This window comes from Cricetulus griseus, chromosome 2, assembly GCF_003668045.3.
Source record: "Cricetulus griseus strain 17A/GY chromosome 2, alternate assembly CriGri-PICRH-1.0, whole genome shotgun sequence".
In the NCBI taxonomy this organism is placed as follows: domain Eukaryota; kingdom Metazoa; phylum Chordata; class Mammalia; order Rodentia; family Cricetidae; genus Cricetulus; species Cricetulus griseus.
Window position 1 is genome coordinate 435,597,885 of NC_048595.1, and position 25,474 is coordinate 435,623,358.

The following is a 25,474-nucleotide window of genomic DNA, read 5'->3' on the forward strand; positions in this document are numbered from 1 at the left end:
GTTGAGTTTTGTTACAGAATATTGTTGTATATAATGTGCCTTTAATGTGGTTCACAAAATGCAGAGGTTAGGGGAGGAGAAGGTATTTGGGAATTATGGCTTGTCATCATTTTTCCCTGGGAAAGTGACACAGGAAATTGCATCGCAGGGGAAGGGGAGGAGAAAGGGTTGGGACTGGAAGAAGAATGTCATAGGAGCTGTGTTGCAAAGATTTGCACTGAAGTTTGCACAGGACCTGCCTCAGCAACAATGCATGCCCCTTCTCTGTGGTTTAAGGTGGGAAGAGGAACTCAACACACTTGCTGAGTTCTGTTAATGGGCCAGTATATGTAAATGACTGCTGAGAGCTTTGCTACGCCATTCCCTTCTAATCTCACAATCACTGCTAACTAACTGTAAGCACTTTTGGAAACCAAGGCTTAATAGAGATCAGAGAGACGTCTTAGATGTCAGAGCCTCAAAGTGAAGTTCTGGGATTCCAATTCAAGCCAGGCCAATTTGATTTCTGTTGATAATCCTGGCTTTTCTGGAAGTTTTAGGGAAACTAACTTTCCTGTTAGGAAGAAACTTTCTCTTGGTGGATAGGAGGGTTTCCCTTTAGAGCACACAGATTTCCCTCAGCATTCCTAAGGCATCTTTTGGGAGCCAGTATCTGTCCAAGCATTAAGCTGTCTTAAATACATTAGTCAGCATGTTCACCAGTGTTCTCTTATTATCGTTATCTCACCAAACCTGAACAAGTAGAGATTGTATGAGTCAGCCAAGTTGACATGGCCTGAAACTTTTCTCGACTCTCCCACTGACAATGTTGTAGGGTAGGGTGACTAATCTGGGGGAGGGCACACTTGTTTTACCAGCAACATCTTACCACTCCTGTATTCCTCCACCTCTATTTCTTCTTCCAAGTGCTCAGAGGCAGTAAGGAAATCTTCTTCGATTGAAGACAGGGAACAGTTTGTGTCATCCTCCAGCTTCAAAACATTGGTCTCCAGGTGGAGCTGGCGCTCCTGCACCACTTCCAGACCAATTAAGAACTTGTTGATCTCAAAGATGATGCAGTTGGTACTGTTTGATCCATTTCCTCTTGCGCATTGGACCAAGCAGATATCAGGTAGCCAAGGGCACTAAAAACAGAGAGACAAGAAGGCACTTTCTCCAAAATGACAAAAAGACAACCGTTGGTGACCATTTTCTTGTTCCCAACCTCTCCTGTGGAAAGGAAAAGGGCTCTTAAAAATAATGGAAATATCTTCAGCCACTGCCAGCAAACTGTTTGAGAAAACATCATATGACATTTTGGAACACAGGGCATGCAGAAGAAAGATTTACTTAAAAGAAAACAACTGGCTGTATCATATAGTTGAGATTTCTCTTATCAAAGCAAAAGACAAGCTGCTCAAAGTTGAACAGGCAAGGAAGATTTTATTATTCAACATTATTGAAATAAGCAGAGTGAACACAGAACCCAGGCCATCACTGTAATGAAAACAAAGTAATGAGGCTTTAAGGCCATTTGTGTTTGCTAATTGGCTTTACACAGGGAAAAGTAAAATGCCCTCTATCTAAGGGCCAAAGTTCTACAGATATTAGACCTCATTCTCTTCTAGAATGAGAGAGGGGGTATTGGTTTTAAAATATGGTTCTCAGGTCTGTGGATGAAACACTACTAGTTTATAAAACTGGATAGAGCCTTTACAAAGAGAATTAATTACATTTCAAATGGGAAAGAATATGTTTCCTGGGCTAAATGTTCAAGGGTAGGAGGTAGGTTGGGACTAGGAAGAAGTTTGGCTGAAGGCTTATAGAAGGGGTTCTCAGGCTTCCAGACCACCTCTCTTGATTAAATGGAGACCTTTCTCTCAGAACATTATCCTTTGCTATCTTGATAGTAGCTAAGTGTTTTGACTTTTTGTCAATGTTTTGGATATAAAGTCAAGTGTTCTCTCAACTATTTTCAGGCTTCACATTGGTGCTGCTGTCTTGAAGAAAGAGTCAATGTGAAATATAAAGACACACTCTGAAAGAGGGCAGATGGTCTCTACAGCACTAACACACAGGAAAGGCCAGCGACAAAGGGGCCTGAATGATGGAGATAGACCTGATAATACTATTCAGGCTTAGAGTTATGGACCACCTGGTTATTCTCCAGGATTCATCTTCATTATTCATAGTATTTCCATTAAAAGGGCCACAAAAATTTTAGTTGCTCATGACCAGATAAGTAGTAAACCAACCAAACAGAGATTGTGCACAATTCTCTGCATATGTATATATGTCTGTGTATACAAATATGTATATGTTCACAGGTGTGTCAGGCTCTTGTCATAGTCTATACCTGTGGAAGCTAGAGGTTGATATTACCACTCTCCATCTCCATTTTTTTGAGACAGGGTCTCTTATGAAACTTGAAGATTTTCCTTTTGGCTAGATGGTCCAGTAAGACCCCAGGACTTTCCCACTGCTACACTCCCACCTCCAAGCACTGGGATTATAGCTATATTGTTGAAACACTTGTCCTTTACTTAAGTGCTGGGGCTCCAGCCTCAGGCCATCATGCTTCCACAACAAGCACTCTTCCCACTGAGCTACTGCCCTAGCCCCTACAGTTTCATTTTTAATAATAGCAATAATGTGTGGATTTACAGCAGATTTCTGGGGAAATATCTCCAAATGGATATAAAAGTTAATGGACAGGGGAGAAATTCAATCCTTAAGTGGAATTAGAGATGTTTGGGAATAAATATTTTATGTGTGAATGGCCACTTTTAAAAAGGACATTTCAATCCTATGCTCTTCTGTGGCTGGCATTAATTGGGTCTAATGCTAGTGTGTTTATTAGTAGGGAGCACAAAGCCACACAAAAGGATACATACACATGGATGCCCACATGCTAGCTCCTGAAGTAGTTTAACTTTTGCCTATCTGTCCGTTACATGTGAACTTTTGGTTGAATATTGTAACTAGAGTAATTGTAGAAACGATGCTCTTAAAATAAAGAAGTCAACCATTTGCATAAGGGTTCAGGAATTCCTAAATTGCAGGGATAGAATTTAGCCATGTGCATTTGTGATTTGAGCTGTTTCTCAAGGATGGTGGCACACAGCCTTGCATTTCAAAGTGTGGGGTGTGAACTGGAAGTCTCAGCCTTTTTTGGGTGCTCTTCAGAAATGTGTAATTTCAGACTTTAACCTAGTTACACTAAGTAGCGGCATGCTTCTTCAAGGAAGTAACATGCATGGACTTGGAGATGCACTGGTGTGTTGCTTTTACTGAGCCCACAAACCTGTAGTTTTTCATCCCAAGTGGTAAATAACAATTAACTCCTTCTTTCCTCTGAATTAATTTCATTTCTTCTCAACTTAGACACAACCCGCTAACTTGAAAATTACCAGACATCTTCTGACTGTTAGACACGAAGTACATTGTGAGGTACAAAACAGGACAGCCAGACAGTTACCATAAAAGGCAGCTCACAATGTCTGTTGATAGTAAAGAGAATATTAACTAGAATCATGTGGACTAGTCATAGTTCTGGGCCCAGATAATTTCTTATTGGCTACATAATATTATTCAAATTAAGTGTGCAACATAAATGTTATCAGGAATCCAAGAGACATTAACAAAGCAATGTGAACCAGGAATACTCTGAGATAGATTTAAGTAAAGATTTTTTATTAATTGAGCATCATTAAAGAGATTTGAAAATTTTAGAATGAAAGTGTACTTTCTTAACAATCTCTTTAAAATAAATAAAAATCTAAGAGTTGTAAAAGCAAAAAATATAGCGCAATACATATCACATAATTTTATGATACTTTCTTTACATAGTGGTTCTGAACCTTCCTGATGCAGCCACCCTTTAAGACAGTTCTTCATGTTTTGATGAACTCCAACCATAAAATTATTTTCATTGCTACTTCATGACTGTAATTTTGTAACTTATGAATAGCAATATAAATGTCTATTATGTGAACCCAAGGGAATCATAACCCTCAGGTTGAGAATTACTGCTTTTCAAATCTTGCTAATTCCAATGTGGTCTATATATTTATGAGGCTGGTGACCTATGGTTCCTTTACAGACAAGAAAATAGAGCCAAAAATATCAAACTCTTCCTTTCAAACTAGACAAGTACACAGTGGAAGAGCCAGCAAGGCAATTCAGGTTTGTGGTACACTAGGTTTGTGGTACTCTTTATCCTCATGGTTGCTTGGTCCAAACAAGAAATACTTAGTATCCATAGAAGGTGGAAACTTGTGTGACGTTTGAAAAGAAGAGAGGCCACACCTGGGCCTTTGCAAACCCATACATGTACAGTTAATTATATCCTCATCTCATCTCATAGGAAGGACAAGCACAGGAATGGAGATGACTGCATATATGATAAGCTTCTCAATACATCTGCTTCCATAGCCAAGTGTCCCAGTTAGCTCTTATTGTCAACTTGACACAAACTTGAGTCACCTGAGAATAGGTAACCCCAAGTGAGCTGCCTCAATCAGATTGGCCTGTGAGCATATAAGTGAAAGACTGTCTGATGAGAGAGGCTCTAGCCTACTGTGGGTGGCACCATCCCTAGGCAGCTGAACATGGGTTGTATAAGAAACATAAGGGTGTGAGATGGTGAGTAGCATTTTTCTGTGGTTTCTGCTTTAGTTCCTGCTCTAATGTCCTTCAATGATCGACTGTTACCTATATGTGTAAGCTAAAACCTTAACCATATCCTCCATAAGATGCTTTTGTTCATGGTATTTATTGTAGCAAAAGAAAACAAACAGGAGCTGAAAGTAAGTAATTTTACTTAGTATTTTATGTACTACTGGTTATTGAAATTTTTTCCTATTATTACTCTTCTTAGATGATCACAGTACATGTTCATTAGTGCTTTGAGATGTATGCATGAGGACTGTTGGGCATGTACTCATATATACTTAATAATACACATAGACAGTAAGGTTCCAGCAAATGACTATAAGGGTGCTTCCCAAGAGCCAGGTGCTTAACTTGCTCATGACTGTATTCCCAGCATGGACAAACACTAGTCACTTTGTAAGTCATCAGTGTATTGTTAGGCCATCTCTAAAGATGACTTGTTTAGATTTCTCTGCTAATCCAGCATACAGTTTCTACCAGTCTCTACATCTTTATATATGGTTTAACAGACTGCCAATTTTAATAGGGGGCAAAGAAGAAAATCACAGAATATCTTTAAATATTTATCCCTAGTACATGAATGGACTTTGGGAACCCACTCCACATAAAGGGATACTCTCAGCCTAGACACACGAAGGAGGGTCTAGGTCCTGCTCCAAATGATATGACAGACTTTGAAGATCACCAATGGAGGGTGAGGCCTCACCCTCCCTGGGGAGCAAAAAGAGGTTGGCATAGGCTGGTTGGTGGGGGACAGGGAAGGAGGAGGAGAGAGAAAGAACTGCGACTGACATATGAAACAAGCTTGTTTCTAATTTAAATAAAAAACCCTGTCTCAAAGAACCAAAAAATAAAATAAAATAAAAAATAAAAGCAAAACAACAAAAAAGGAGGTACTTGCTATGATGGCCAAGATGGGGTTCAGTGTTGATGCTGCTCCCATTTTTTTCTGACTTATTAAAACATGTGATGTGGTATCTGCAAAAATCAGCTTTGGGAAGACCTGGGAATCTGCAGAGAGGTAAAGTGATGCAGGATAAATAATGAACAGTCTAATAGAAAGGAATTATGAGATGTAAATGATACACCTTACAGACAAGCATTGATAGCTTGTAGGTAAAAGGATACACAAACTGAACATTTTGTTTGTTCTTTGACATGGAGTTCTCATCATATGGGTCTCAAACTCCAGGCCTCCAGTGGTCCTCCCATGTCAGCCTCCCAGATAGTGGGGACTGTAGTAGCATGTAACACCATGATTGACATTGAACATTCTTTACTATGTGATATTTAATGAGTTATTGGTAATTCTACCCTCACAAATCCCAAGGAACAGCTTTGCGTCTTTGGTGGCCATAATTTACTGCCTTTGTCTTCATATTCTGTGAGACAGAATTTTCTTCATCGTTTACTGTTTGAGAAATTCACAGGAAGTTTATCTCTGAGTTCAGGGATGAATCATGTCTGGCCAGTCTTAACAGTACATTCCTCAAATGAGAGTGACTGGTGAAAAAATGAATATAGAACACATGAGAACCAAAAGAACTCACTCAATGAAATATTGGAGAACTGCCTGAAGTGTTAGTTTTAGTTAACTGGGACACAAAAGGATAATGTCTTCTTGTGTCTGATTAATAGGACCTACAGAGAGAAAGCAGGAAAGAGGCTATAAGGAATATCCATATCCCGTCAACATGGTTCATGCCCTTTCATCTCTTCTACTCCCTGTGTTTGCTTACTTATATGAAACCATAATTCCCTGTGTGCTTAAGTCTGTTTTCAGTCATCTATTTTTTTCTTTCCAGCCCTTCCAGTCATGTTTAATTAAGAATCTTAACTAAGGTTAATCAAAGACTACCAACTTCAATTCAAGGTCAGGTCCAATTAATGTCAGTATCAATTTTCTTGGATGTGGGAGAAGAAAATTGGGGCCTCTCAATAACACGTAAAATTGTCAATACTAACTATAGTTAAGAACATCAGTAAAAATGATCTACTATTATAAGGTAGATAGGAATAAAGTTCTCAATTATTTCTATATATTTAAAACAATACTATATAATTTATGTGGAAATCACATAAATTTATATTTACAAGCCTTGTTGTTAGCTTCAGAATCAAGAATATATGATTACTAAGCCATAAAGTATTCCTATTCATTGATTGATTTATTGTTTAAAGAGTCATTATTAAAATGTTGCAATTTTAATATAAAGTAGCTCATCTTATTTAAGAGGATATTTGAGAGAAAAAATAGTTTCAATTTTTTGTAGGATGTTGGATTTCTTATAATTTTGTTCTTTTTTCCTAACAAAATTAAAATTCATTTTGAATAATGTGCTTCTTAAAAATTTCATTTCTCAAGTCGATTCTCCAAAGTAGAAATGAATTTATTCTGCTTCATAGACAGGTAAATCCAGGTTGAGAAAGATCCGAATCTTTCAGGTTCAAATCCCAACTGGTGGCTGTTCAGGAATATTGTTTTTCTGACTGACAAGATGTAAATATTATGTCCTATGGGGTTCTTGTTTTGTTAGTAAAAATAATCACACTAGTGTGCAGATATGTGGTCAGGCCAAGGGTCAGTAAGCAGTGCTTGCTCCCCGTTCAGGTTTTGGATTCCAGAACTAGTTAGAGCTTACTTTGTGATATTAAGGAACTTCTCTGTAGATATAGACCTTTAACTGGGTCTCAGATCATTCTTTGGCACAGAAGGCAGAGGAAATAGGTGCCTATTGTAAAAATACTTACAACTTTCAAATTGAATTTTTTTTTCTGATCATCATTGGTTTGCTCACTACAAAGGGTACCTAAGTACCCTTAGGTACCTAAGTACCCTTAGAGCCATTTCTCAATACCCCCCAGAAATCCAGATAATGAAAAATATTATTATATTGATGTCTCAATTAGAAAATTCAAATAGACTGGGTAGAGATCTGTGCTAAGTCTCTGGAGTCAAGACTGGATAAAGGCTGGCTCTCTGGGCTTCTGATATTTTGGTGCACAACAAATGCTCACCAGCTTAATTTTGAATTGTTGTATATGCTATCAAAACATACCTTGTGAGTACTTTTCTTGCAAAGTGACTAAAAAGTCTTAAATTCATTCTTCAAAGTAGTGTTGTGATGGTTTGTATAACAGCAAAGAGGAATATATCGGAATATATAATATTTCCATTCCTACTTTATTTTTAATGGCATTCTTTCTTCTGGGATTTTATTCCCTGGGCTGAGCATACTTCCGCATTTCCATCCCAGAAGTCATATTCCTTACTTACAATCTTGGCTATTTTGGTATTTCTTAAGGAGCAAATATGTCCCAGAAGAATGATACTATTGGATGGTGCCATAATCATATGATATATACTAGAATTCTAGACTTGTTCCTAAAAGGGTAGAAAATTCTGATCTTGAATATTTAGCTAGGCTTTGTAGAAGAGAAAGTGGAATAACCCAGGATCTGCTTAAGCCCCAGAGAAACAACACTGCAGATCTGATAACTGATGCAGAGGGAAAAATCTGTCAAGCTCTGAGTGCTGCTATTTGGGAGAAGCAGAGATAAGAAGAGTCCTTGTTGGCTCTTCTACTAAAGCTCACACATTGCATCTGTTTTGGAGTTGTATCTATTTGACCACAGAAAAGTTTATCACTGAGTGAATAGTTGATTGGGAACTATGTTCCTTACCTGTGAAACATCAAAATCTGCCTGGAGGTTCCCAGAGGCTAACCCACTTAGGAGGACAATTTCATTTTCTTTCGGTTGTTGGACATTCATGGAGTTGATGAGTTTTGGAAGGTCTGGTGAAACATTGAGCAGTTTCTGTGGGATAAGATTTTGTTAGTTCAGAGGATTCCTTTATACCTCTAAAACAGTACTTTCAAACTGTTCCATATGCAAAGAATATTATTTAGAATATAGATAATTGACTGTTTAGTCTATAGATCATTACAACACAACCAAAGGCTCGGGGATCATTGTAGAAGAGGAAGGCAGAAAAACCGTGGGAAGCAGAGGACCAAGAAGTTTGCTGTGGGATTATTTCTCCTAGAAATGTCAGAGAAGCTACCCATGAAGTGTGACCCTTATGGCTGCCTACACCTGACGTGAACAAGGATGACACCAATATATGTGCTAATAACACCGAAGGGAGAAAGCTCAGGAGGCCTCAACCCAATATAGGACTGCAGGCAACTAAGGAATGCTGAAAGCAGGATAAATAAATAGTCCTCCCCAGGGAAGAACACAACTGATACCAAATGGTCATTCCTGAAAACATAACACACACACACACACACACACACACACACACACACACACACACACACACCACTACCACCATCATCAACAGCAATAAAAAAGAGATGTGCTTGGGAGGAATTGAGGAATGAGAGGGAAGGTAGGAAATGATGTAATCATTTTATAATCTCAAAATATAAAAACATATTTAAAAACTTGAAATCTTCCGGGTGTTGAGGCTCACAACTTTAATCCCAGCACTCTGGGTGCAGAGGCAGGCGGATCTCTGTGAGTTTGAGGCCAGCCTGGTCTACAGAGTGAGTTCCAAGACAACCTCCAAAGCTACACAGAGAAACCCTGTCTCGAAAAACCAAACCAAACCAAACCAACAAACAACAAGAAAAACACTGAAATCTAGAATAGAAACTCTTTGAAATTACATAATAAGAATTAAGATTGGAATAGAAAATTTAAGCTTAAGAAAACTCTGGTTTTGAATTTTCCATAGTGAACATTTGGCAAATACCATTACACAATAGGAATAAACACTGGTTTGGAAATATTTTTTCCTTTTAAAGTGTGAATTAAAGGATTTACTTTACTAGTAATCTTCTGTTCCAATAAACTCAATAATAAAAAATCACATCCAGTACTGATTTTGCTTTAACCATGTTCTAAGCAGTTTGGTAAAGTCTGTGTATGTGACATCCTATTCCATTTAATCCTTAACAAAACCCTGTGTGGATGAGATGCCACAATTACTTTCATATATTCATCAGTAGCCTTTGGCCTAGAAAGTGGTAACTTGTACAAATCATACCATCTGTATGAGTTGAAGCCATTACTGGAAACTCTCTTAAATAATTCCACAGATTATGAGGGCACAGTTATTACGATGGGACTTTGCTTCCCCCCTCTCTGTCCTATCTCTGAAGGACTCTACATTATAACTCCATCCAATAAAGTTATTTGCACAATTTCTTTTGAAATTGTGCTACACAGGGAACAATATTTGGATCCTGATGAAAGTTTGTAGTGAGTAATCCCTGTGAGTAACATGATTCAATTATACCAAGAAAAGTATATAGGATCACCAAGTAATCTCAGGTTCTGCATGTACTGTGACTGGGTCCTGAATAACTGAGCTCCTAGTATCAACTGGGTGAAGCATGTGTGTATTGTTGTGTGATAATCCAACTGCCAATATGCTGTTATAGCAAATGAGATCAACCTCTCAGCTTTGGGTCTGTAGTGACAAACTGTGACATTACTGAATTCTTTTTGCTGTACCACAGGCATGCTCAGCTTCTAAAGACCTGAACAGACATTCAACAGGTTAATGCAGCCAATGATACACACCAGGACTCAACTTTTGATGAGCTTGGGGACATTGGCTGTTATGAGGTGAAAAATACTAAAGCTCCATGATGAGGGTTAGACAATGAAAACACAGTTGAGACAAGATTTGATGGACAGAATGGGCAATAGTAATCTTGAGAACCAGAGGAAGGGGGTGACTACCTCCACCTGAATTATAAGACACCTAGGAAAAGGCATGCCAGAATGTGGCATGAAAGCGAAGGACAGAACAGTCACATTAGGATGCTGATTCGAGAGGGGAGGTACCTCCCTGAACAGTTTTGTGGACAGAGAAAAGGACTCTCAAACATATAACAGTGCAAAAGCCTGAAAAGCTGCAGGACGAGGTCAGGGAAATGGGCAGGGATGAAGCCATCTACACTTCTACAGAAGAGCATCACACACAGAGTCTAGCCTCCCTCACAGGCTCCTGGAGGGCTCCAGATCCAGCTCTTACCTGCTGCAGGTGGTCTGTGCTGCAGGCATCCTTGTTTACATCCAGATTCACAAAGCAGACCTGAAAAAGAAAACAAAACCATCAATTATGTGAAGAATCTATCCATCCTGTTAGAAAAAAAATCCTAACACACATACAACTGTAGAAATTGTTTTATAGTCTTAGGAATTTTATATAGTTTGACATAGAGGCCATCACTTCACTTTTGGGTCTCTACAAAGATTTCCAGCTCCCTTCTCTCATGTCTAAATTGTCATGGCAAATGTCTTCCTTTCATAGACCAACATAGTTGAGCAATTCTGAGTCACAGAAAAATCTTCAGGTTATTATTATCGAATCCCATGAAATAGAAAAGAAAACAAAAGAAACCAAGCAAAGAGACCTGTAATGCTCTGAGCCCCAGTTTGATTATGTCAAATGAGATGACAGGAATGAGGTTTTATATTCACCAAAATCTTCCAAATGTTTTTATTCTTAAAATCTTGATTTGAATATGTAAAACAAAGAGCATCATCAGAATTTTATTAACATGTGCAATCTTACTAGGCAGACCTGTGGGGCCGTCTGATTTCAGTTGCTTTCTACAAGGTCACTGTTTCTCATAATCCACCCTTTTCTTTTTGAGATTAAAAGAAAAGAATTGTTCACAACTGAAGGCCTTAGAAGCCAGCATGATTTATGCTCTGCTGGAACATGAAACAGACCACTACTGCTCTGCTTCCAGATGAGAGATTTTCCCAAGATTTATGGGCTCTTATGACCCCCCACATTGCCTTCTGTGGTATAGTAGGTACTTTTTCAAACAGCTTGTTGGGTATTAGGGAGACAAAAGGCCATGAGATGCTCCTGCATTTTTATTCAAGCTCTATTTCCTCAGGACACTCTGAATGGAAAACTGGGAGTCATGGGGTATGTGTCCCTTCACAGATAATGCAATGCAAGCACAGTAGATGGAAGACAGAAATGGTTCACAATCTAGAACCACTTGAGGATTTGCACAGTAATTGGAACTTTGACCTTGGAAAATTGGCTCAATATCCATTAGTGCTCAAGGGTATTGATACCACACTGTCAGCACTGCAGATGTTGAATTAATTTACAATTCTCCACTGATCTTTAAAAGGTCATTACCTTTCCCAGGCACATCACGAAACTCTCATTATCGAGTATCACAGTGGGAAAAGGAAAAACAGAGCCCAGTGAAAGCCACCTAGCCTAGTGATTATCTGCCCACCAATGCAACTTCGGTTTTAAGAAGATAAGCTTGCTCATCCACAGTGGGCTGTGATATGACATTGTGACATTTTGCTGATGTATGTCAACAACCTGCTTATATATAGCATGGACTATTTTTGTTTCTGTATCTTGCAGTAGGATGCTGAGTAAGGATTTTTAGGACTTAATATATACTATATAAACATACACACATATATACACTGATTTTCATATTAAGGGACAATTTATTCAAGAAATGGAATAGCAAGATTTTATTAGATATGAAAACAAATATCCTTTTGTAAATAAAATATGAATGAAATTCAAATGTAGGTGCTGTTAAGATGTTTCAGTGGGTACATAGCTTGTGACAGAAGCTTAAATTCAAAGCCTCAGAATCCAATAGCTAGATGAAGTAATGTGTATATGTAGTCCCATCACCCTTAGGGTGAGATTGCACACAGAGACAGGAGAATTCCCAGAAGATCCTGGTCCAGTTAGAGAGAAGAAACAGCAGGCACTGTCTCAAAAGTGGAATATGAGGACCACCACACATATACTGAGAGAGGGGAGGAGAAAACCTTTCAAATGTGAAAACTTTGAAAACCTCCAGAAAGATAGTATTTTAATTACCTAATATTCTCCCCTATAACACTCTTCCATTAATTTCTGATTATATATTCTTTACTAACTTCTATTTTGGCAGCAGTTTTAGGATTGTATCTTCTCCACTGAGAGTAAAGACATAACCCAGCAATGTTTTTATATGGTTTAGTTAATATTTTCAGCTACTCAAATTCATATTTATAAAACCTTACACTCTTTTTTAATTTCCATTTTAGTGGGGGGGCTGTCACACAATTCCTTTCATGTTTGAGCTATTACAGTATTGCTACTTATATTTTATTATGATTTTGTTCTTTTAAACACAAGAACTTGGAATAATAATTTTTGTTAGATTCTGATGAACAAAAGAAAAATACATAGTTCATTTATAAATATTGATGTTGTAGTGGTGGGTAAATGCCTTCCCAGAGAAGACTTTGGGTTGACTGAGCATCACTGAAAAACCAATTTTGTATTCATATTTTTCATGGCTGATGGCTGGGAAATTCTACATAGGCTAGCTCTGATCACTGCAGCCTTGTGCTTGAAGTATTGAGAAGTGGAATGTGTATTAACATGATTATGATCTCTGATATGACTTTATCATGTCACAGTGTTTGGCTGATTTGTCTCTTTCTATGGCAAGAATATCCCTGTGAGTGATTCCTTCTTTCAGGTGGCTACAGATACTTTAAGTGTATATGAAATAGCCTAAAGCCACATAGACTGTATCTCATAATTATAATTCCATCCAATTTCTCTAGTGTCAGACCTCACAAATGCCTGGGAAAAGTTTAGGAGTAAAACAAGATATATTGAAAATCTGAATAGAAATTGTAGTTAAAATAGCTACCTTTTGAAAATTTGCAATATAATCATTTGAGAATGCTTCTTGTCCCTAGTCCAGGGATTTGGAAGTAGGACCTCTGTATATTCAAAGAGCTTTGCAAACACAGCCATGACAGTTTTATAGTTATCTGCTTCTTGTTTAAATTGCCCATGTGATTGGATTGCTGTTTACAAATCTATCTTCCTGTTACTTTGGGTTATTTCCTTGGGATTCTGTCATCCATCCATGCTGACCCTTAAGTAACAGTACAGAAGAGATGGAAAATTGTAGGTATGGAGTAGCAAGTTTGGAGAGACCAAGAACTCATCCTTTTTAAGGTATATGATCTTTGGCCTGTGTGCTCAGAATACAGACAACACACGGTGCTCTTCTTGTTCTTGTGGAACTAGGTACCTGGAAGTAGAACACATCCTAAAATGAGGAGCAACATTATGAGATGAGTAAAGGTGAAGGGCTATGTGGATGGGAGAAGGATGCTGGAAGCATTGGGCCAGTCAGGCATTCCAGAGAAGACAGATTTTAGGTGAACACAACGGGAAAGTTCCTATAAGAAATGGGTGATCTTTCCATGATCTACATCCACTGAGCAATCTGGCGAGAGGCTTTGCATTAAGCTCAAGGGGAGGAGAAGCCAGGGCTCTGAAGACCCAAGAAGTAGAACTTCTGAGCAGAAGTCCTTTATTCTGATGTAGTGAAAACTCCAGGCATCTTCTAGCATTTTAAAGGAGTAGAATGAAAGAGGAAATCAACATTTTATGTTACACTCATTGCATCACAAGTGCTGAGAGAGCATTGGATATTTCCCAATTTGACTGACATCTTGTGATGGAAACTTTCAGTAAGAAGAAGTTCTTTGGAGGGTATGGTTAAACTAGTTCTGTGTGACGAAATTGTGAAAGTCAAGGGATTTTTGTGTTCCAGTTCTTCAGGCTGGAGAACATTTTGTGGTGGGGGGGGTTGGGGGCTGGGGAGGCAGATGCAGATGCAGGAGATACAGCTAGTGGGCATCAATGCATAACTCTGGTGCTGGCTCATCTCCTTACCTGATAAAATGCTACAGAGCATTTGATTCTCCATGAAATACTAGAGTGAGCAAACCCCAGTATGCCACATGAGCCCAGGAAGGAGTTGCTGGCAAAAGCTGATTATGTTTACAGAATTTCCTTTTCCTTGAACGTGGTCTATCTTCCTTTGTCTTTTATCAGATGTGTGCATGAGCCAGGCACTGCTCCTCAGTCATGTTTTCAGTTCTTATCATAGTATAGTGCCTAGCACTTGGTAGATGCTTATCGAATTCTTTCTTTTTAAGTGTTTTATTTGTGTGTGTGTGTGTGTGTGTGTGTGTGTGTGTGTGTGTGTGTGTGTGTGTGTGCAACTGAGATTGGGTACCCTTGGAGATCAGTGTAATCCACCTGCTCTTGGATTTTCAGGCCATTCTGAAATGTATATGGGTGATGGAGACTAAACTCTGGTCCTCTGAAAGAAAAACAAGTATTCTTAACTGCTTAGCAATCTTCCAGTCCACTGTGAATGAATCAATGAATTAAGTGGAAGCCCTGTCTCAGGTGGTAAGTACACCACAGGATGTAGATACCATGCCACAGTCACCTCTCCTGATTTAAGTGATGAACTAAAGGGGCCACAACACAGCTGTTTTATAACAAGGATGGGAGAAAGGTGGAGACCTCATACGAGAATCAACTGGAGGAACATTAACCTAGCAACTGGCAATGATGTAAAGTACTTAGACTAGCTCTCCCCTTCTACATATGAAGATTTGCTACAGGCAAGGGCAAAGCAAGCAAGCAAGCAAGCAAGCAAGCAAACAAACAAGATTTTGAGAACAATAACTGGTAATGGAGAGACATTAAAGGCAGTCATGTTTTTCTTGGAACTCAAGATGCTTACTCTTCACATAGAATGCACATTTGCTTGTGTCTGTGTAAATATATATATATATATATATATATATATATATATATATATCTGCTGCTTGCAATTGGCTGAACAAGATTGAAACAATTTCCCAAGGGAGAGCAGACACTGCTCTCCCTCAGCATGCTCAGTAATGCTGCCTCCATGGTTGGACTCTTAAAGTTATATTTATATGCTGTTCCATTGTCTCTTAGCTTGTCCTGATGTACTTGGTGTTAGTACAGAAACTGTGGGAATAAATGTCAGCAAGAGAACAATGCCATGCTGTGATCTGATCTTTCTAAAATTTCAACTAAAATATTCTTCAAAGTTATTTTTATATATAGAAAAACTATGTTCATAGACAATATGCTGTTTTTTAGTATGGATTATTTAGGCAAGCAATCTCAAGTGTGTGTGTGTGTGTGTGTGTGTGTGTGTGTGTGTGTGTGTGTATGCAAGGTGAACATATTGCTTTTCTTCTGTTTTTCTATGCTTTTTCCATTGATAAAGGGTCTTTTAGTGAACCTGAAACTTACCTTTTTTTTCAGTGTTTTCATCTATGCTGGTTTCCAGTGAGCACCTTGACCCCGACCCTCATGTGTCTTCCATTCCCACACCCTAGCTCTGTTCTAGCCTCAGGAATGGGGATATAGACTCACATAGCCATGCCTATGAAATGTGTTGTCTAGTATGCAAATTTTTTGTGTGTAGTGAAAGCCTGATGTGAGAAAGAGGTGACATTAAGATCTACTCAAACAATGTGCTATAAAATAAATTTAATTGGACTACAGATCAAAACTTTTGTGAGACAAACGATTTTACAGATGAAGTCAGATGAAACCAGTAATGTTTTATCAGGTTAAAAATGAGTTTGAACTTGAGATTTAATTAAGAACACATAAGAACTGGTGATGGCTGTCAGTATTAAATCTATATTGTGTTTGGACAGTTTTAGTTTGCTTTGCATTAATTCCAGCCAACAAGTTAGACTATTCAGATAGGCAAATGCAATGGTAAGGAGAAACCATCCTGCTGTGTACTTGCCATGAGCAATTACTGGCAGAAAGCTTGATGACAACAGGGATTTTAGCCAGGAGATTGCATCTTTGACTTTCTCTTCTAGGAATTTTTCCATGTCTCTTGAAGTCAGCTAAAACTTTTATTCATGTAGAGATGGTTCTCATGAACAGTTCATTAAAAGCAGGATGTCAAATTGCCTTTAAGATTTAGACATTTGAAGGTTGTTTATGACAAACATATACTTAGTGTTTATTTTTGAAGACAACCAGCTCCTTTCAGCTGCTTTGAACAATGCAGCCATCTGCCCATGGGAGCTATGACAAGATCCCTTAATTTGACAGTATCAAAATGCTGATCCCTACAATGTTTTCAAAGGAAAAAAACAGTCTTCTTTCTGCAAGCAAAAGATGTCTGCTAGATGCAGGACCCTGGACCCAATTTATCCTCTTAAAATGTCACATTTTCTCTGATTAGTAGTTTAGGCTGATGATACCAAAAGGAAAACTTTTCCATCAGTGTTGCATGCTGTCATGTTGTCAGCCATTCTGGGACACTTGACTCTTTGGGATGATATTGCGTTTGTATACAGTTATTGCTTCAAAATAATTGTAGCAATCATACAAAAAGCAAGTTTTATTTATACTCAAGGCTGTCAAACTTATTTGCTTCCTTTTACTGTAAAAATTTTAAAAATACATTTGAAAGAGGAATTTGAGCAGTTTGTGATGGAACACACAGTGGAAGCTATAGACAAGTCAAAGACATAGATATTTTAACTAACCACACATAGAATCAATTCTACTGGAAGCTTAAAAATATTTTTGAAAAGTGGATTGTAGGTGATTGTTTGGATTCAATCTGCTTGAAATTTTTGCTCTGTGAATATACAAATAAAATGGTAAAAGAGCATGGGGACATGGCTCTGTGGGTTAAGAAAATTTGCTCTTCAAGCATAAAGACCTGAGTTCAAATCCCCAGTATCCACCTACAAAAATCCAGACATGACTGCTCGTGTCTGTAACCCCAGAATTGGAAGGAGGAAATGGACATATCCTGAGAGGTTTCTGGTCTACCTACCTAGCTGAAATGATGAGGTTGCTTCACTGAAGGTCCTTGTCTCATGGCAGAGAGCAACAGAGGAAGCCACAAGGCATCTTCTGTTAGTTTTGATATATATTCCTCAGAAGAAACTATTAGTTGGCAATCAAATGTCATTTTTTACAATATTCCTTCCACAGTCCTAAGTAAGTACTCAACTATTTTATGTTTTTCACAGAGTTGTCTATTCTGAACATTTAGTAATGTAAATGCAAATATACAATGTATGGCTTTATTATGATTGGCTAATATAATGTTTTTAGTTCAACTGTAACAAGTGTGGATCAGTATTTCATTTGATTTTACTGAAGAATATTTCATTGTGAGAAAATAATCCATTTTACAGTCCATTCTTAGACCCTTGGTTTCTTATCAAGGGAATGCTTATTTTACAATACTTTTTGAGTGAGAATTTGGGAAACACAAGATGATCTTTGACTGTTCTGTGTCATACTCATCTTGGCTGTGAGAATCTTAGTACTTCTTCCTACTGAAAGGTATGGTCTTAACAAAGGATACCCAAATGTGGGAAGTGATGAATCAAGTTCTGTTGGGAACTGTATGTACCTGGAAGCTTTACTTGTAAAGAAAAAAAAGAATGTGGTAGACATGGCTTCACTTTGATCATTTTTTCCTTCCTAGAGGTTATTTAGACTACTAACATGCATAGGATTTTGATAAGGCTTTTCAACTCTCAAGTCATGTTCTAGGCTATTGCATATAAAGAAAAGTCAATCAAATAGTATAGACACTTGGATGATGCTGAGGGGCCTCATATTCTGCAAAAACACATCAGTTACTTTGTTCAAGATGATTTCTTGCCAGGCACCCCCAATACTCTAGCCTAGGCTATATAGCAGTATGATGAAGACCAATCCAAGCTACATAGTGAGTCCCTGTCTCTAAACCACAACCACTGTTCTGCTCCTGCTGCCACCGCTGCCGCCGCCGCCGCCGCCACCACCACCACCACAACCACCACCACCACCACCTTCCAACATCTTGGAATGTAGCTTAGCTTGCATAATGCTTACAAAGTTCTGGGCTGAGTAAATCCCCCAAATCACAGACAGGCACACACTCAGCCTTCTACTTCATCTACTGTGATAATATTTAAGCTGCAGAAAGCCACTGCAATTGCTAGCAAGTTTCACAGGAATACTCATTTCTGGTACATGGGACCAGGGTATGTGGAGTGTGGGGTAAAAATATATGGGGCTGTTTCTTCTTAGATGGCCAGGATCTCAGAATGTGATGGGTAGGAAGCTGCTAGCTGGTCTTGAAGGGTTAATGACCAGAACATAAAATTTCTACCCAATGCCGTATTAAACTAGATGGTCCAATACCTCTCAAAATCCTTCAAGTTACCTTATTTACGTATTGTTCAAATTATGACTTGGTACTATTTCAGATGTCTTTAGTGCGAAGGTCCAACTCTACTATATCTGAATTAGAATGCTCCAGAGAAAGAATGACAAGGTGGTGGGCTGACTCACAGAAACCAGCAATGACCCATATCCCCACAGTCTCTCTTACTGAACATCTATGATAAAGTAGCAAAACATAATTGAATAAGTAGGGCCTATAGTGAAAAGTCATCTTATCTTCAAATCTTTAAAAGCTTGGGAATCTGTGTTTCCCAAGCAGAAGGCTCATCATTTATTCAGTATGTATAAATTCTATGCTTCACCATGGAACATTGGAGGGAAGCCCAGATGCTGTCAGTGACTTGTAGGCCAATTGATTCTTTAGTATATACTCAGGATCACAAGTTGTTCTTAATGGTGGGAATGTTCTCCCCCCTTTGAACCACATCAGGGCACAGTGGCAGATGGGTCCCTGGGTTTGTCTTTGGACATGCTTAGGTTTATATGATGGCCCTGTCCCTTAATTAGTAGTTTTAGCAAACTACAAAAAGTAGGGATAGTGAACACATGTTGGGAAGAATTCCTATGCAGATGACATGGAATATGAAGAATAGGATATATGCTTCTTCTCCCCTTTTCTTTCATATGCCAATACACAGATAATTAGATTCCCTTTCATTGATTTCAGAATTATAGTCTTTAAGAAAGAACTATTAAATATTGCCACTTTTCAATTTCTTTCATGTTAAGTAAAACTTTGCAAGGTTCAACCTACAAGATGTGAAATGAAATATTTATGAAGAACAGCTACATCTGAGAGTAACAGACCACAAACACGCTCAGCATTTTCTTGCCCCTGCACCATTAATGTTAGCAGAAATGCAAATAGAACTCTCTGCTGTGTGTGGAGAGGCATGCATAGATGCAGCATCACAGGAATCTTTGATAGGTCTGGCTCATTACTGTAGCAGAATATCAGTAATTGTAGCAACAATAGTGATAAGCTTCACCTCATACCAAGGCCTGAACCCAATGCTTGTGCTTCAGCTTGCTGCATCCTCATAACAAGCACAGCACAGCACAACATGAGGATACTGAGGGGCAGAGTTCTCAACATCCAAGAAAAAACCTGAACTAGAAATTTGAAGGCCATTCTGATGCTCCTGGGAGATGTCTCAGCAGGAAAAGTTCTTGCTACACAAACATGAGATCTGAATCTGATGGATTCTCAGCACCCTTGAGAAAGCCTGGCATGAATGGTGCTGGCCTGTTACTCAGTAATTTGGGGTTGGAGATATGAGGATACTAGTATCTTACTGGCCAGTCAGCCTAGCAGAAATTACAAGCTTCGGGGTCAGTGAGAGACCTTGTCTCAAAATAACAAATTAATTAATTAATAATATGGAAAAACAACTGAAGAAAGCCACCCTGACAAAAGTCTTTGTCCTTCCACGGGGGCTGAGCATATCTGTACACACACACACACACACACACACACACACACACACACACACACACACACACGCATATACCTCACACTCACAAATAAAATAAATTTTTAAAAGTTGGATCTGAAAAGTCAATTAAGTAGGCAGAACTGAAGAGATGTCTAAAACTCTCTGAAGTTCAAAGGATTTTAAGTATATAAGTACATTGCTTATTTGGAATGAATGGACCAAATAAAATTCTTTGGCTTGTTACTCAATACAGAACTTATGGCTCCAGTCTGGAGCCATGGAAATAAATAGAGGCATTCATCTTCCTTTGTATTCACTCTGGATACTAATTCATATCTGTTTTGCTAAAGTTTCAGGTTAGTGACAAAATGTCCTTGCTCCAAGGCTTGGCCCTATACCCAACCACACTCTTAATTCACTACCATAAAATTGGCCTCAGTAAGTTAAAAATGGCTGGGGATGGGTTCCAGGGGGAGTAGGAAGGGAGGGAGTGGGTGTGGCTGTGATGAAAACACATCATGTACATGTATGCAATTCTTGAATAAGTAATAAAACATATTTTAAGATGTGAATGAAATCGAAGGAGGAATTAAAATAATCTTGAGTTGATTTGTTCTAAATGCTTGCATTAAATGTGGAAGCAGCATTATTTGGAGTATAAGGTTGTAGTAAGTATAAAATGAACATGAAATCCTGTGCCATTCTGGCTGGAAGACGTCAGCACCCGGAGAGACAGAGCAAATAAGAGATAGGTCATGTGAACCAAAGGAGAGGAACAAAATAAGACTGTGGGAATGTAGGCATCCACCCTTAAGGTCTGCTCCATAGGATTATTTTTCTTTGAAGCATCTGCTTGATTTAGAACACACTCCCTTTTCTTCATAAACCTCAAAATCACCTGAGGGTTTACATGGATCTTCATATAGTACAAGACTGTGTTACAGGAGCATTTGAAACCGTCTTCCATGCACTGTTTTTTATTTGACCACTTGCTTACTCTACATTTCAGTGTCTCTGTGGCTCTTTTAACCAGAGCTGAGAGGTTTGCCTGCAGCCTAAACTTCCACTAACTACAAGTGAGCCCTAGAACAAACTTTAATTTCAAGCTAACAATTATAATTTGTTTATTTTTCTATTTGACAGTTTTAATTAGTTGTAAAGGGTGTTACTAAGAGGTGCAAATGTGTTTCCCGTTACAAATATTGACATTCTCTTCCCTTTTATCTTTCTATCAGAAACAGCAAAATAATGCAATGTGGAAGTTATTTTATATGTGCATAAATAATATATTTTTCATATTTTTGATTTTATAAATGAGATGTAAAGCAAATGATAACCAGACTAAAATCCAAAGTTCCAAAGAAGCTAAGTAACAAGGAGGACCCTAAGAGGGAAACATGGATCATCCTGGGAAGAGACATTAGATGATATCTACAGGACAAACTGGGGGGGAGGGGTGATAAGAGAGAGGGGAAGGGGGATGAGAACAGGAGGGAACAAGATGACCTAGGCAGGGAGGGATGCAGCGGAAGAGCAATGAAAAGGATTTCTTAATAGAGAAAGCCACTATGGGCTGAGGGAGAAACCTGGTACTAGGGTAACTGCCCAGAATCCACAAGGAAGACCCCAGCTAAGACTCCTAGCAATAGAAGAAAGGATGCCTGAACCTGCCTACTCCTGCAATCAGATTGATGAATACCCTAACTATCATCATAGAGCCATCATCCAGTAATTGATGGAACCAGACACAGAGACCCACAACCAAGAACCAGGCAGAGCTCTGGGAATCCAGGCAAAGAGAGGGAGGAGGGAACATATGAGCAAGAGAGGTCAAGGTTATGATGGAGAAATCTAATGAGACAGCTGAACAAAGCTCTTGGAAACTCATGAATGTAGACTTACAACCATGGAGACTTGAACTAGGCCCTCCATATGTGGGAGACAGTTGTGAAGCTTGGACTATCAGACGGGCCCCTGGCAGTAGGACCATGAAACAAACATGGTAAATGAGTTAGCTTGTTAGTGCCCATTCCTTAGGGTAAGATGCCATGCTCAGTCTTAATGCATGGGAGAGGGCCCAGGCCCTGTTCGAACCTATTATGCCAGACTCCTCATGGGAGTCCTTACCAGTGAGGAGAAGCAGACTGGTGATGGACTATGGGGGAGATAAGGGGAATTGCAGGAGGCCAGGGGGTGAGAGGAGGGGTGGGTGGAGAACTGTGGCTGGAATGTAAAATGAAATAAAAAATTAAAAATTGGAAAAACATTTAGAACTCTTGTTAAAATAAAAAATGACTTTTGGATGACTCAAGAGACTTTTAGAAGGTCCCATTTATTAATTGCAGACCTCAGTGTCTATGCTACTGGCATAATGTTCAGGAAGTGGTCTCCTGTGCCAATTTGTTCAAGGGCATCTCCCACTTTCTCTTCTAGAAGACTCAGTGTGGCTGGATTTATGTTGAGATCTTCCATCCATTTGCACTTAAGTTTTGTGCATGGCGACAGATACAGATCTATCTGCAATCTTCTTCATGTCTGAATCCAGTTGTGCCAGCACCATTTGTTGAAGATGCTATCTTTTTTCCATTGTATAGATTTAGCATCTTTGTCAAAAATAAGGTATTTGTAGGTTTGTGGGTTAATATCAGGGTTTTCAATTCGATTCCATTGGTTCTGTCTATTTTTGTGCCAATACCAAGCTGTTTTCAGAACTATGGCTCTACAATAGAGCTTGAAGTCAGGGATGGTGATGCCTCCTGAAACTGAGAAGCTTCTGTAAGGCAAAGGACACAGTCAGTAAGACAAAAAGACAGCCCACATAATGGAAAAAGATCTTCACCAACCCCACATCTGACAGAGGGCTGATTTCCAAAATATAAAATGAACTCAAGAAGCTAGCCACCAAAAAAACAAACAATGAAATTAAAAAGTGGTGTGCAGAACTAAATAGAGATTTATCAACAGAGAATGGCTGAAATGGCTGAAAGACACTTAAGAAAGTGCTCAAAATCCTTGGCCATCAGAGAAATGCAACTGAAAACAACTCTGAGATACCATCTTACACCAGCCAGAATGGCTAAAATCAAAAACACTAATGACAATCTATGCTGGAGAGGATGTGGAGAAAAAGGAACACTCCTCCATTGCTGGTGGGAGTGCAAACTTGTAAGACCACTTTGAAAATCAGTATGGCGGTTGCTCAGAAAAATGGGTATCAGTCTACCTCAAGAACCAGCAATTCCTCTCTTGGGCATATACCCAAATAATGCATGTTCATACAACAGGGACATATGTTCAACCATGTTTACAACAGCATTGTTTGTAATAGCCAGAAACTGGAAGCAACCTAGATGCCCCTCAACTGAAGAATGGATAGAGAAAATGTGGTACATCTATACAATGGAGTATTACTCAGCAGAAAAAAACGGAATCTTGGAATTCACAGGCAAATGGATAGAACTAGAAGAAACCATCCTGAGTGAGGTAACACAGTCACAAAAAGACAAGCATGAGCCCTCATCCAGTGGCTGATGGAAGCAGAGGCAGACACCCACAGATACACACTGAACTGAACTCTGGAACCTAGTTGCAGAGAGGGAGGAATGAAGATCAAAGGGGTCGGTACCAGGCTGGTGAAAACCATAGAAACAGCTGGCTTGAACAAGGGGGAGCACATGGACCCCAGACTGCTGTCTGGGAGGCCAGCACAGGACTGATCCAGACCTCTGAATATGGATGTCAATTAGGAGGCTCCACACACTAGGGGGCCCCTGGTAGTGGATTAGTATTTTTCCCTGGTGTAAGAAGGGACTTTAAGAGCCCATCCCATGTGAAGGGATGCATTCTTGGCCTGGACACATGGGGGAGGGCCTAGGCCCGGCCCAGGATCAGGTGGTGGACTTTGGGGAGCCACCATCAAGGGCCCTACCCTGCCTGGGGGGTAGAGTGGGGGACAGGGGGAGGGAGGTTGGAAGGGAGGAGAGGGAGAGGGAGAGGGAGAGGGAGAAGGGATTGACATATGAAGCAAGCTTGTTCATAATTTGAACTAATAAAAAAAAGTAAAAAGAGACTTTTAGAAAGAGATAGTATATTAATATAATGCAGGAGAAAGCTACCATAAATAATCAGTCATTGGTAAACAAAGTTCCGATATTTACTGGCAAAAATGGTAAAAACTCATGGATATTGAGCCAGTCCTGTGCAAAAACACTTTTTGTCACTATTCTATTATTTTTAAGAACCATCTCACTATTCCCAAGAAACCAAGGCACCACATTGTGAAACATTAGTCAAGGCTAATGGAGTGGGGACCATGAATCCATGACCCTCCAAGGAGCCTGTAGAAAAAGGGGACATTGACACCTGTGAAGATGACACTTGCAAGGTGTGTTGCTCTGCTTTAGACTTGGCTTGGGTTGACCTCTCTCAGCCCAGTGACATCACTCTGAGGACCTCTTTCACAGCTGAAGAATTGAGGCTCAATAAATCAACAAATAGTATCTTAGTAAAGACTTCATCTCTGGGGACAAGTCAAATGCTAAGAGAAAGAATCAGCCTAGATGTCGACCAGAAGATGAATAGTTAATGAAAACATGGCATACATAAACAGAAAATCTTATTCTGCAATGAAGAAAAATAAAATCATAAAATTTTCAGGAAAATGGATGGAATTGGAAAATATTATATTAAGTGATGTTACCTAGGGTAAGAAGGATAAATACCACATTTTCTTTCATATGTGGATCCCAGGCTCTTAAGGTTTTTTTTCATTTTTATTTAATGTGTGTTTGTGTACACTTAAGTACCTATATCCACAGAGGCTCAATGGCAGTATCAGATCTCCTAGAGCTGGAGTTCAGGCAGAGATGAGCTGCCCCATGAACTGGTAACTGAACTCAGATCCTCTGGAAGAGCAGCAAGCACTCTTAACCATGAGTCATTTCCTTAGCCCCCTCCAGGGTCTAACTTTAACACACATATATTTATATGGGGATGAGTTGTCTGTAGATGTCATGAAACTAAAAGGGGACTGTAAGTGGGGAACAAAAGAGGTCTTAGGGAAGAGGGATGGGGAGGAAGGGGGATGAAGACAGTATGAGAATATATGTGACATTAAATTGGAAAGGGGACTCCTTGGAGCAGAAGTGAACAGTGGATGGGGCATAGTAAGAAGGACATACTCTCCTCATGCTCTGGGAGTCAAAAGTTGGTCCATTTTGGACTTATGAACTAAAGCTTT

At 39.1% G+C, this 25,474-nt stretch overlaps 1 protein-coding gene across 2 annotated transcripts in view; it reads right to left on the minus strand.

The window, feature by feature from the left end:
- Nucleotides 1-25,474, minus strand: part of Sphkap (SPHK1 interactor, AKAP domain containing) — a 109,969-nt gene that overhangs the window by 22,086 nt on the left and 62,409 nt on the right. For both annotated transcript variants that reach the window (XM_027397392.2, XM_027397394.2), the window contains exons 4-6: nt 10,706-10,765; nt 8,338-8,472; nt 869-1,124 (exon numbers count right to left, since the gene is read on the minus strand). In XM_027397392.2, coding sequence (XP_027253193.1) covers nt 869-1,124; nt 8,338-8,472; nt 10,706-10,765 — 451 coding nt within the window. The remainder of the gene's footprint in view (nt 1-868; nt 1,125-8,337; nt 8,473-10,705; nt 10,766-25,474) is intronic.